This window comes from Lathyrus oleraceus, chromosome 7 (genome assembly GCF_024323335.1).
Source record: "Lathyrus oleraceus cultivar Zhongwan6 chromosome 7, CAAS_Psat_ZW6_1.0, whole genome shotgun sequence".
Classification (NCBI taxonomy): domain Eukaryota; kingdom Viridiplantae; phylum Streptophyta; class Magnoliopsida; order Fabales; family Fabaceae; genus Lathyrus; species Lathyrus oleraceus.
Window position 1 is genome coordinate 264,100,925 of NC_066585.1, and position 14,108 is coordinate 264,115,032.

Below are 14,108 nucleotides of genomic sequence, written 5' to 3' on the forward strand. Positions count from 1 at the left end.
AATCGGAACCAATACTCTGATATCACTATTGGAATTTAAGAGGGATTTTTCAAAAATTAATCCTCTCAACGGAATAATCCTGATAAACGGATCTTGATTAAATCGTCAATCACAAATCAAACACAAAATTAAGATTTTAAATTACCTCTTGAAGTGTGCTTTAATTTTGATCACGAACGTGAAAAATAGTATTGTCTCTACAAAGTCCACGCGAGTACAAAGTGGAACGTGATGCTAGTTGTTTCTTGTTAAAATTGACAATTAAGATTGATAAGGAAATAGTTCATCTATTTATACATAACTACTAAAATCCTAGTGCTCTAATTTTAGATTTTCCAACATAACCTCAATTTATTTAATATTATATTTAATAAAACCTTTTTAATTAAATAAAATGAATATTAATTAAATAAATCATGTTTAATTTAATTAACTGTTAATTCTTATTTAATTAAATCACACTTAATCAAATAAATTATGACCGTGTTAATTTATTAAACAATACAATTAACATCTATTTAAGTTAAATATGATTTAATTTAATCATTTGTTTCACTACCAATATTCTATGTGTGTGAACCGATAGGTTCTCGTTATGTTGTCAATAATATTAAATCACCTATAATATTATAAACAATGAGCGATATCTAGTAACACATCACTGTTATCCAAGTGATGAGAATGTCATGTGATATGACATAAACTTTATGTGATAATGATCATATGTACAATTATCCTTTTACCCTTATATCTATATTGAACACAACATATAGATGTGTCACCCTTGTATAGTCCAATATTTTATTCTTTGATCCATGATTATACTTGATAACAACAAATAAGCACAATATTTCATATTGACTTAGTTGAGCACGACCATACATTTTACACTCATACTCTATCAAGGGCCCCACATATATTACTCTTGTATATATATGAGGGGAAGATCTCATTTAGGTCACACATGTCCCTCATAATGATTTGTAAAGTACCCATCAACTATCTTTAAAGTATTCATCATATTCAAGGATTTTTTTTGCAACTCATTTACTGATTTAGTCGACCACTCATCTTCATATACTAAATACCCTTTGTCTCATCATATGTCTTATTCAAAGTTATCTCCTATTCATCATCACTTTTTCGTGTCTCTTAACACAATCACATAACTAAAATATTTTATTGAGGCTAACAAGTTTGGTTTCTGGAAACAAGCTATGCAAATTGAACTTGTAACTCTTGAAAAGACAAGTACATGAGACATAGTAAACCTACCACTAAACATGAAGCCTATAGGTTGAAGATGAGTGTTCAATATAACACCCTACTTCCCGATTCAAATAAATAAATAAAATATAAATAATTAAATCAAGTAGGATGTCACATTCACATAATTTAAAGTTTAAAAGTTTACTTCAACTCATATAAATCACATTGTTACAGCGGAATTAAAAATAATCTTTGTTTTGCATCTAAAGCCTCAGCCAAACATCCAAACAATAGTAGTTTAAAACAACTATCCTTATTATTTAAATATACGCAACATGAAAAACACATAGGTCAAACAACCTCATAGACAAAACATCCCAAATGTTACGTATCAGGGTGACTCCATTAGAAGATCCGACCAATAACAATATATCATGCACCGTCAACTACTCAGGTACCTGATTTTCTGTACTCCAAAAGAGTACAGACACAACAAACAAAAAGGGGGTGAGAAATATATTAATACAATTCATTGGTGCATAACATTCTAAGGATAGTATTCATGCGTAATACACCACAATGATTCACAACTCACATTCTCACCACAATTAAACACCACACGATATAATGAAGATGTAATGAGACTCCATAAGTCATCCCAATGCAAGTGATACCAATTGTTTATTAACAATTTATCATACAATCCCGATTCCCCCTTCGGAATCCCAAACTTCCCCTTTGAAGTTCCATATAAGTTTAACGTTCCCTTTCGAACTTAAACTTATCTCCACCAACTCAACAGTTTATGAATGCATGGCATGGGAAAAAATGCAACTGACACACTTGTCATTATTCATGTCTTGATCCACAGTCGATCACACAACTACAAACATTCAAAACATAATCCACCCTTATAGATTATCACAATCACAAGTGAACAAACAATTCAAATGATTCACCATGTCACAACAATATACTGATACGAACTTCGTTTTAATTCATTCTAACACACGCAAATATTATAATACATTGTGGTCCACCATTGATCACTCAATACACTTATCTAATACATAGTCCACACTTCTGGACTACCACTAACGTCGTTAACACATATACCAATAATTTGTGATACAACAATTAAATTACCGATACTAACTTCATTCATATCCATCATATTTTTATACTTCCTTCCATATATTGTAACCCTATGATAAATCAATTAAAATGATTTCCCCCTGAATCAAATTTGTAGTACTCCCTCTCAGCTAACTAATGCACCAAATCCCACCTTAAAACGTGACACGAGTCAAAAGTTATGACTGATCGTACAAAGGACTTTTAAAAAATAACGATGTTTGGAAGGACTAAAACAGTATGAACCCAACACATCCCAAACCTCAATTTCCATCCTATAAACATCCCTCACAATATTTTCAAGGATTTTCATCATCAACCATGTACATATATCAACAATTCATTCACCAAACACCAACACATCATCACTTTATAATTTCCAATAACTTGCTCATCATGTTCATATCCCAAAAACCTTTGTTCCATGTGAAGGAGAATTGCGGTCCAAAACACAGCGGAAATTAAAATTTTCTCCTTTAGAGATCCTTACGAATGGTCATGATCAATGATATAATATTTACCTCTTGTGACGATTGAAACCTTTGGTGCAAATCTCTTGTGACGATCAAAACCTTTGGTGCAGATCTCTTGTGACGATCAAAACCTTTGATGCAAATCCACGGAGCGATCACGAACGTTGAACGATGACAACGTCTCTACTCAGTCCACACGAACGGATTCCTTCAATTTCAGTGCTAGCTGGTACGAATGAAGGCTTTGAGTGTGTGTGTGTGTGTGTGTGTGAGAGAGAGAGAGAGAGAGAAAACGAAAATAATGCAACCACAATGAATGCTTCTGCACAAGGGTTCTATTTATAGAACCACTTGTGTGGGCTTCAAGCTAAAAAACTCACTTAAGTGTATTTTGGCCCATATCTTATAATATGCCCAAAATCACTTAAGCGTGTGGTACCTTACCATATTTTGTATTCTACTTAAGTACATCGTACCTTACGATGTTCTATAATTCACTTAAGTGCACCGTACCTTACGGTGTTCCTTAGTTACTCTATCTCTCATCAATCCGTCCTTTGTGTGTGACCCTGTAGGTTTTCGCGACGTTGGCAATTATATTAAATCAGTATTTAACATAATAAACAGTGAGCGGTATCTAGCAACACATCACTGTTACCCAAGACACGAAAATGTCATGTGATATGACAAATCCTTCTATGATAATTACCCTTTTGCCCTTATGTCTATATTGAACACAAGGCATAGACCGTGTCATCCTTGTCTAGTTCAATATTGGGCCCATAGACATTTATCCTGTTATGCAGGATGGGCAAATTCCATCTAGGTCACTCATGTCCCTCAGCATGCTTCGTGGAGTACCCATCAACTGTCTTTATGGTTATCCAGTTACGGACAACGTTGGATCAATAATAAAGCACTCGACTCTACATCTAGGATCCATAGTGGTTTCAGGTCGAAGAGTGGTATACACCATTATCACCATGAGAATAACTTATGACACTTTGCATAACATTCTATATAGTATTCTCATAGCGGGTCAGTCCAGTATTAACATTACTCTTAATATTCATACCTATGTTTAAGACTTGATAACTCCTTATCCATGATCCATGAGATGTGATCATCAGTCTATATACATAATAGTCTTAATGCTTTAATGTTATCCCACTTCACAATAAAGCTCGACTACATATACTTTAAGAATAATGTCCTTATGTTTAATGTGATCTCATGATTAAGTCATACTTGATACATTAAACAGACTAGCTATTCTAGGGACTTTATTAAACAAACGTAATAAAGAAAAAACCTTTTATTATTAATAATTAATTCGATACAAGTACCAAAAGTATTGGCCTCTAGGGCTTACACCAACACCACGACCATGACAGAAAAATTCGGCAAACATCATCACATCAAATTCAGACAACATCAATGATTTATATATAACAATTACAATCTAATCATCATCATACAAGCATTGCAAACCACCAAGAATTTCAATCAAAAACATGATAAAGAGTAAACCTAAGAGGGAATGACCCCTCAATACCCTCTCATGTATATACACCCTTATAAGAATAATTTTTCTCCCCCCTTACCTTAGATTGTTAAGCTTCAATTCTTGACAATGATGATTTTTTTAATCCTCCTAGCTTTTTCTCTTCTCTTCCTACTTTTCTTTTCCAAGTTTTCATGTATTATGTAACTCCCCCTCCCACTTCCAATTCTCTTATAACAACCAAATTTTTATTTTATTTAATATTTAATATTATTATTTTATTAAATCTAAACTAACTATTTATTTTAATAAATCCAAATCAAATATTTATTTTAATATATCACTGTAACAATAATAATTAAAATAAATATTTAAATATTAACTATTCCTATTATTTATATAAATCATCATAAGTGGATAATAATAACAATCACCGGTTCCCCCCCCCCCCCCCCCCCCCCCCCCCCCCCCCCCCCTATCTTTACCTTTTTGCTCATACACCCCTAACACCTTAAATTATAATTTCTAAGGTTGATGTACTACACTCAAGGGTATCCCTTAACACAACATAGCATCACAACACACAAATTGCACAATTATATTAAGAAAACAAATAATAAAATTTTGGGGCGTTACATTCAAAACCAAATTTCATACAGATGGATACATTCAGAGATTCAAAGCTAGGTTGGTTACCAAAGGATATAACCAAATTGAAGGTTTATATTACTTTGATACATACTGTAACACCATAAACCTCTCACATAATTTATCGCGTAAATTAAATATAAAATAAAACCACGTAGGGTGTCACACCTTCATAACACACATGACCTGCTCCTAACACGGGTTTCAACAGTAAATTTTAATACACATGTTTGTAATAAGGATGTTTACACGACATCCCACTTATCTGAATCATACCTGGGATGCTTACACGACATCCATCTCATTTGATCGGTATTATATATTCACATAATAAGACATTCATAACTTGTCACCGTATGCTCACTTCCATTTTAAAGTATCATCGCAGCGGAACTATCATCACAATTATGAAAGATAAAATAAGTAATAACATCTAGTCCCAACTTCAATTGTAATAACAAAATAAGAGAGTTATAATCAATCAGCTCAACATCTTAAGAATTCTCAACAACAAAATTAGTCTTATGACTTCAACATAATTAGACATAATAAATAAAATAAGCATTTAACCCAACCCGATGTTACATGATCAGAGCAAGGTACCACTAGTAAAAGCGACAAAATAAAGAAGTAATCCAAGAGCTACCTTCCACTTACTTCAGCGATACTACTCTTGAGTATCTGCATGATGCCCATGTAAAGGTAACATTCAAACAGAAAGGGTGAGAATTCATTTCAATAATAACGATATAGAATGAAGAATAGAGTACAACATCTACACAATCATGCACAACAATATATCACATTCTTACATCCAAATCATAATCAACATCATACACGACAACATCTCAATTATCATCAACATCATACAAAACCACATCTCAATTATCATTAACATCATATGCAACAACATCTCATCCAACAACACATCAATAACAACCAATAATAATGCAACACTTATGCAATATACTTAACACCGACTTGACATGCATGTGGTACCAAATATGAACACTCAAGTTCATCTCACTCCATGATCCCCACCATAGGATCGATTCCCTCTTAGAACCGGAGCACACCAAAATCTCTACCGTCACCATAGGTAACACTTCACTAATCCCCCATAATAGGAATTAGCTACTCGCATCAGATCCATCACAATGGGATTGAGGCTCACCAAAACTTGTTACCATCAACATAGGTAACGCTTCACTAATCCCTCATAAATAATAATTATCTACTCGCACCCGATCCATCACCATAGAATCGAGACTCACCAAAATTGGATCGAAGCCCGTACACCAAGATGCATGACTCTCAAATAACATGCATTAACACAACAAGGTTCACCTAAAAGATCCCCACACACATCTCATCATTTATGCATCACATCATTCATCATGCAACAACTAATTCATGTTACCACATGAATAATATCAACAAATAGAAGTAACTCGTCAACATCTTAACATCATCGACATAACAACATAATTACCACACCACGGTATTACAAAAGCGCAATGATTCATCAACCAAACGTATAAACCAATACATTTATTAACATACTAGGCATGTTAATATTATTAAAACGTCTCAACAATCACTACCATGTTATAGGTATGAGCATTAGCTTTCTAACACCTCAAACAACATCAAAACTAGACTTACGGAATAAAAGTTATGACCAAAATCGTTGGGATATGTCAACAATTCATTAACCGACGTATGAACAAAACTTCACTAACATAGTAGGCATATGAATAATACTTAAATAATTCACTTATCACCATCACATTATATCTCTAAGAGTCAACTTTCTAATACTTCAAACCCCAACCCAAAATGATTCACGAGTTGAAAGTTATGATCAAGACCGTGCACGAAGGCGTTACTAAAAAGTTGTTGTTTTCTAAAATTTCCAACACAATTTTCATCTTCTTCAACCCCAAAAACGTCTATGAAATAATCACCAAAAGTATTGTATCCCTGAAACAAAGTTATATCTCTCTACTTCAGATATCCAACGCTTCAAACAACACTCGATTTGGAGTTACGGATCAAAAGTTATGGTCAAAACGATTTCAACCAAAAAAACACAAAAAAGACTTCTGCGCTGAGCGCGATCGTGACAGACAAAATGCAGAATTTTATGCGTTTTCATCGTTGGAGGCCTTATGGACCTCCGATTTAGATTCCGTAAAAAGCCAAACGCTTAGAAAATTACAACCCATGCAATACTCTAATTATCTAAAGTTAATTTACAGTTTTAACACAATTAAATCATTTAATCACAGTTTTAAGATTATGCCTAAAACCTTTGAAATTGCAACAATGGTGGATATATGTTCAATCATAAAAACAGAAAACTACACATACATAAGGGACATGAAATTCATCATATAATCATCATATAACAACCATCATAGTATCCGAATCCAAATTTATGAATCAAAACACCCAATCCTAAGGAGGTTAAAAGTTCCTCCATTCTACCCTTATACCATACCCATTATTGTTGGAACAAGTTTCCACCCTTACCTTAATTCCTTGCAAAAAAATCTGAATTGAAATCTGCACTATCTTCCCTTGATCACCTTTTCTATTGTCTCTTTGCTCCATTTTCTCTAATATCACGTACTATGAAAATCCCATAAACCTAGGTTCCTCTTAACTTTTTATTTTTAGGGTAAACTTTTCCAAATCACTAACTTGACCCAAACTTAATTATCTCATATTCCTTCCTCCCACTAACTTTCTCAATTTCTCATATTTGACCTAATTATTCTATCTTCACTAATTAATATAATAAAAACAAATAAAATATTATTTTAATTATCAAAACAATTCTAAATTATTCTACTTACTTCTATCATCTTTGTATACCTCTAACTCAAGGATACATACTCCGCCAACACTCATCCATAAAATAAATCATCAAAATCCATAATTCAAACAATTAAAATATAATAAAATATCTAATTAAAAAATAGGGTGTTACACATACTCACCTATGGAAAAATGAACTACTTTAAGGTTTTCCATTGTTATTACTTCCATCAATAATTGGTTGATTCATCAACTAAATATAACAATGTTCTTCTTCATGGCGATCTCCTAAATGTTTACATGGTCATTCCTTCAGGCATCAAGCACCCAAAGCAAAACCAAGTATGCAAGCTCATAAAATCATTATATGGTCTTAAGCAAACCAACAGAAAATGATATAAAAACCTCAATTCAACACTCATTCATAATGGTTACACACAAGCCAATGTAGACCATTCCTGGTTCACCAAGAAAAAGCCCAATTCCTTCACTCTTCTTTTGGTCCATGTTGATGATATCATCCTTGCAGAAAATTCTTTGGATGAATTTGGCAGGATTAAATCCATACTACACCAAACATTCAAAATAAAAAAATATAGGTCAATTGAAGTATTTTTTTGGCTTAGAAGTTGCCCATTCCAAAATAGGCATCTCTTTGTGTCATAGAAAATATTGCCTAAATCTGTTATCTGACTCATGAATGCTTGGCTCCAAACAAATTTTCACACCTGCAGACCTTTAATCAAGTTATTACATGATGATAATCCTGCATATCATGATGTACCCTAATATAAAAGATTGATTGGTAGGTTACTCTATCTAACAATAACAAAGACCAGTTACATTCATCACTCATCAACTTAGTCAATTCCTTAATAAACCAACCACCACACATTTTAATGCAACAACCAGAGTTCTTCGATACCTTAAACACTATCCTGCTCAAGGCTTCTTTTTTCCAAGAAGTTCCTCAATCCATTTCACTGGCTTCTCTGATACTAACTAGGCAGGTTGTGTGAAAAGTAGAAGATCAATATCGGGCCAATGCTTCTTCTTAGGCAAGTCTCTTATTTCTTGAACCATGAAGAAGTATCTGATTGTTTCCAGATCATCCTTAGAAGCTGAATATTGTGCATTAGCCGCAACAAACAAGCGAACTCCAATGGCTTGTGTATTTACTTGAAGATCTCCAAATAAATTCCTCCAAACTACATGTTCTTTATTGTGACAATCTTAGTGCACTTCACATTGCTGCAAATCATGTGTTCAATGAGCACACCAAACACTTGAAAATTGATTGCCATCTTGTTCGTGAAAAACTCCAAACTAATATCCTCAAACTTTTGCATGTTTCCTCTAAAGATCATATTGCATATTTCTTTACTAAACCACTCTTATCTCAACCGCTTCACATCTTACGATCAAAGTTGAGGATGATAGATATCTAGCCTCCAACTTGTGAGGAATAACACTAAAAAAAATGGAAATAAAATAATTACAAGTTAGTTATGTCAAATAACTAACCAATTGAACTTTTCCTTGATAATTTGGTAGTTAGTTCATTAGATTGCAAACTTTCCTCATTTGACATATATTAGTTACAAAGTTTGTTGAAGTTTATAATTATATACAACTGCTCTAGCTTATTAACATGCTCCACATATCATCTATAAGTATATCTATAAGTATCATGTATAACTCTCTTTAAAAACTTAAGCTAGCTTTATTCATGATAATATGTGCCCAAAAAGGTCGTAATATCTTTCATACAAAAAAGTATGTTCATTTATGACTAGAAAATAAAGCTTGATTAGGTCATAGTATAAAGTAAACCGGTGGTTCATTGCATTTCAAAGAGTTGTTGGAGAGTTGCAGGTAGTAGCTAGCCTCCTCCCTAAACTGCAATATTGTTAGTATACTTTTTAAAAAGTGAGTCTTTTTATTAAAAAACATTCTATAATTCTACAAATATTATTATAAACATTTCTATAAGTTGTCCACACTAAATCAATACTTTAAAAAAAGTTAAAATTTTAAAAACAATAGATGCCAACTTTTATAAATGGACATTTTTTTTAATATAATAGTAATTTATGTATTTCATATTGAATCAATTTAAATCAAATAAAAGAATATTTTCTAACTTTTCAACTCATATTAATAAAAATAATGTATAGATGATAAACTAGTTAATAATTTATAATTGATGATTAATAATTGATAGTTTATAGTTGATAAATTAATTTAAATATTTGATAAATTAATTGTTATATTAGTTTATTAATATAACTTTTTTAATTAAAACACAATATTTTATTATTTTTATATAATATTTTAAATTAATTTTATTCAAGTCTATTTTATTTTAATCAATAATTTATTTTGATTTAAAAAATAAAATCTTTATTTCAAAATATCAATTTTTTTCTCTCTCGAGTCTTTTTCTTTCATAATTATTTAATATAATTAAATTTATATAATAATTTTTTATTTTATAATCAAGTAATTTATTTCAAATTTACATATATATAAATATATTTTATATTGTATAAATAAATTTTCTGTTTTATGAACCACTAATACATATTTTATTTTAATTAATAATTATATCTTTTTATTTTTAAATATTAAATAATATTAACTTTTTTTTTCTTTTTATATTTTAATATATTTAAATTCATATAATAATTATTCATTTTAAAATTAATTACTAATTTCAAATTTAAATATATGTATCTAAATATATTTTATATCGATGTCATATAAAATTAGTTTATGTTGTTGGTAATGTTTGAATTGAACCCATAGAAGAGTGGAGGAGTTAGTCTTACTCCATTTCCAACCCAATGAGAAAATGAGTCAGCACGTTTTGGCCGCCAAATAAAATACACTACAGAATCCCATCTTCACTTCACTTTCATTGCATCGTCAATATCTATGTTGTTTTTTGCAGATCCACCAAAACACTCTTGAACAAAACAACACACTATGTTTTGCTTGAGACCTATTTTGCGTTCACAACCAAGATCTTCGATATGGGTCTTACACCATTCTTCCTATGGATATTGCACTTCCTCCGCCGCTGCAATTCAAGCTGAGAAAACCATTCAACATGGACCCAGAAACGATTGGACTAAAGAAGAAGTCAAATCCATCTACGACTCTCCCATTCTCGATCTTCTCTTCCATGGGGTAATTTCACTGTTTTTCTTCTTTTTCTTTTAATGGGTTCCTTTACAAATTTTAAATGGAAAAACCCTTTTAGTTTTTTCGGCTAAAGTTTTCATTTTTAAGTGGATAAGAGAAACCCACCGAGGAAAAGACGCATTTTTGTTGGAGGATTATTTGCAATTTTACTGAAATTTTGTTTTCTTGTGATTTATTTATTAGGCTCAGGTTCACAGACATGCTCATAACTTTAGGGAAGTGCAACAGTGTACTCTTCTATCTGTGAAAACAGGTGGGTGCAGTGAGGATTGTTCTTATTGTCCTCAATCCTCTAGATATGATACAGGGCTCAAAGGTCAAAGACTTATGAACAAAGAGGCTGTTCTTCAGGCTGCAGTCAAGGTAATCTTTCACATGTATATCATAGCTATTGGCTAAGATGTTACTTGTTACATTTATATAATTTAGGACTAAATTACATAGAGAACAATAGTTTAGGAACTAAATTGATGCTTTATTGTGGTAATACACAATTTAGGGTCTGTCTACTTCTCTAGCTTGCTGCTATTGCTTGTCTCTAAAAAATGGCTAAGGACCAGGCTCTCAGATCACACTTTATAGTTTATGTCTCTGTAGCACCGACACTTGTGAAAAATGACGTGTCAGTGTCTGTGTCGGACTTCGACACCAACACGGTACCGACACTAGTGATTATGTTCAATTTATTCCTTTTTTTTCAAAATATTATAGTTGTTGACGTGTCAGTGTTGTGTTTGTTCTCCGTGTTTGTGTGTGTGTGTGTGCTTCATATGTTTATAATCATGTATCTTAGTATTTAAATAAAAGAATGTATCTTCATTTGGAAAAACATGTTTTTTCGGATTTGAATTGTCAAAAGAAGAGGATTGTGAAGTTTGGAGTTATGAACATTTATGGGAAAGTCAATCATTGAAATTTTAACAACTTCATTCATAGTTTGTTTTATATTATGTGCATGTATTTTATTCTACTGATTGATTTTTCAATCAATTGTTAACATTGCTTTTTATCCTCTAAACTTCACTCCTTCAGGCATGTACAAACACAAACCTTGCATCTTATTTCTTGTTTGGTGCTATGATTTTTATTGAATAATATGAAGAATCTTTTTCTTGCAGGCAAAAGAGGCTGGGAGTACTCGCTTTTGTATGGGCGCTGCATGGCGGGATACAATAGGAAGAAAGACAAACTTCAACCAGATACTTGAATATGTAAAAGAAATAAAGTAAGTCAACTTGATTTTATTTTTGTTATAATTATCAAGTACTATGAAAGAAACCTAGGAGTATAAGGAGGTGTGTTTTTTTATTCTGATTTGTTTGATAGACGTAATAAAAGATCGGTGTGAACTGCAATATACACAAATTTAGCTATTGCATTTCATTCTATGCTTAGATATGATAACACTCGGGCTTTCTCTGTCGTTTTAGGGGAATGGGGATGGAGGTGTGTTGCACCCTTGGCATGCTGGATAAAGATCAAGCTGGCGAACTCAAGAAGGCGGGTCTTACTGCCTATAATCACAATCTCGACACTTCCAGGGAATACTATCCAAACATCATCACAACAAGGAGTTATGATGAGCGCCTTCAAACACTTGAATATGTTCGTGATGCAGGGATTAATGTTTGCTCTGGTAAGTAATCTTATTGGCTTCAAATACCTTGGAACCGGTCAATAATTTGTTCACTCTGTCAAGTTCAGCCAGATAGTTATAACATGGAATTTGCGAAATCTTTCTTTGATTAGCACATCCATCACATGATGCTCGTCCGTTCTATTCTTTAGTCCAAGATCACCATTTATCAATCATGTTCATTACAAACCCTTATTTCATTGTAATTTTCACATGATAGTCTGACTAGGTGAGAAATGTTTACAGGAGGAATTATCGGGCTCGGAGAAGCTGAGGAAGACCGAGTAGGTTTGCTACATACATTATCAACACTTCCTACACATCCAGAGAGCGTTCCTATTAATGCACTTGTTGCTGTCAAGGGAACCCCTCTTCAGGATCAGAAGGTGAGTTTATTTAAACGGCTTATTTGTTAAACTAAAGTAAAAACGAAGATGGTTGCGCATATTACTAAAGAGCTTAATTTTTAGGTTTCTTGTAGTTGACATAAAGGCATGAATTTGAAATGTTAAATAAGGTTTATTACGAAGAACTTAACTACTGTTCACTTTTTTCCAGCCTGTTGAAATATGGGAGATGATTCGCATGATTGCGACAGCGCGTATAACAATGCCAAAAGCAATGGTGAGGTTATCGGCCGGGAGAGTTCGATTCTCCGTGCCTGAGCAGGCATTGTGTTTTCTTGCTGGTGCGAATTCTATCTTTGCTGGTGAAAAGCTTCTCACAACTGCCAACAATGATTTTGATACTGATAAACTCATGTTTAAAGTTCTCGGTCTTCTTCCAAAAGCTCCAACCTTAGACGAAGATGAAACTAGCGAGAGCGAGAACTATAAAGAAGCTGCTTCTTCTAGTTGAGAGCTGGTCAACCATTTATGTTTACATCTGTAATCCTTTTAACTTCTTTGACTGCTCATAACTTCAGATACACTGAATGTTAGGTATCAGTGAATTTGCTTATTCTCAGCTTTGAAGACAAACTCCAATAAAATATATAAATGTTGAAAATATTTGTTTTTCGATAACCTGGTCTTTTTACATGCCTAAAATCTATCAGATAAAACGTAGGTATTATAAAATTTACACTTGTAGGAATTTTCATCGCTTAAAATTGTCCAGTCATTTGTTCTCGTAGTTGGTTATTAGGGAGTAGCTAGTTAGTAATTGGTTCGTTATTTTATAATTTTATATTCATATATTCTTGGACTCCCATTTCATCTTTTTTATTAATATGATTCAATTTGAGTTAAAAAAAATCCTTACTTTTGGTAGCTGCCATAGAGAACCAACTACTACCTATTTATATCTCGCATTTCATCTTTTTTATCAATATGATTCAATTTGAGTTTTTTTAATATCTTTACATTTGGTAGCTAACATAGAGAACCAACTACTAACTACTCTCTCATTAACAACTATTTTCACAAATTTTATGATAGTTTGAAAAGAAATTGTTATCATTCTGACACACCCT

At 32.4% G+C, this 14,108-nt stretch overlaps 1 protein-coding gene across 1 annotated transcript; it reads left to right on the forward strand.

Annotated features, from left to right (window-relative positions):
* Window positions 1-10,551: 10,551 nt before the first annotated feature.
* LOC127102319 (biotin synthase, mitochondrial) lies at window positions 10,552-13,659 on the forward strand. The gene is made up of 6 exons (XM_051039699.1): window positions 10,552-10,983; window positions 11,182-11,361; window positions 12,117-12,223; window positions 12,429-12,634; window positions 12,881-13,020; window positions 13,193-13,659. The coding sequence occupies exons 1-6, from the start codon at window positions 10,780-10,782 to the stop codon at window positions 13,490-13,492; spliced, it is 1,137 nt and encodes a 378-aa protein (XP_050895656.1). The 5' UTR covers window positions 10,552-10,779; the 3' UTR covers window positions 13,493-13,659.
* The last annotated feature ends 449 nt before the right edge of the window (window positions 13,660-14,108 follow it).

What these genes read in the sequence shown, in the direction of transcription:
- LOC127102319 (XM_051039699.1), top strand. Translation starts at nt 10,780, where the DNA reads ATGTTTTGCTTGAGACCTATTTTGCGTTCACAACCAAGATCTTCGATA. An exon ending in TTCTTCAGGCTGCAGTCAAG is followed by an intron (nt 11,362 to 12,116) that starts GTAATCTTTCAC and finishes TTTTTCTTGCAG; the next exon opens with GCAAAAGAGGCTGGGAGTAC. An exon ending in CCCCTCTTCAGGATCAGAAG is followed by an intron (nt 13,021 to 13,192) that starts GTGAGTTTATTT and finishes ACTTTTTTCCAG; the next exon opens with CCTGTTGAAATATGGGAGAT.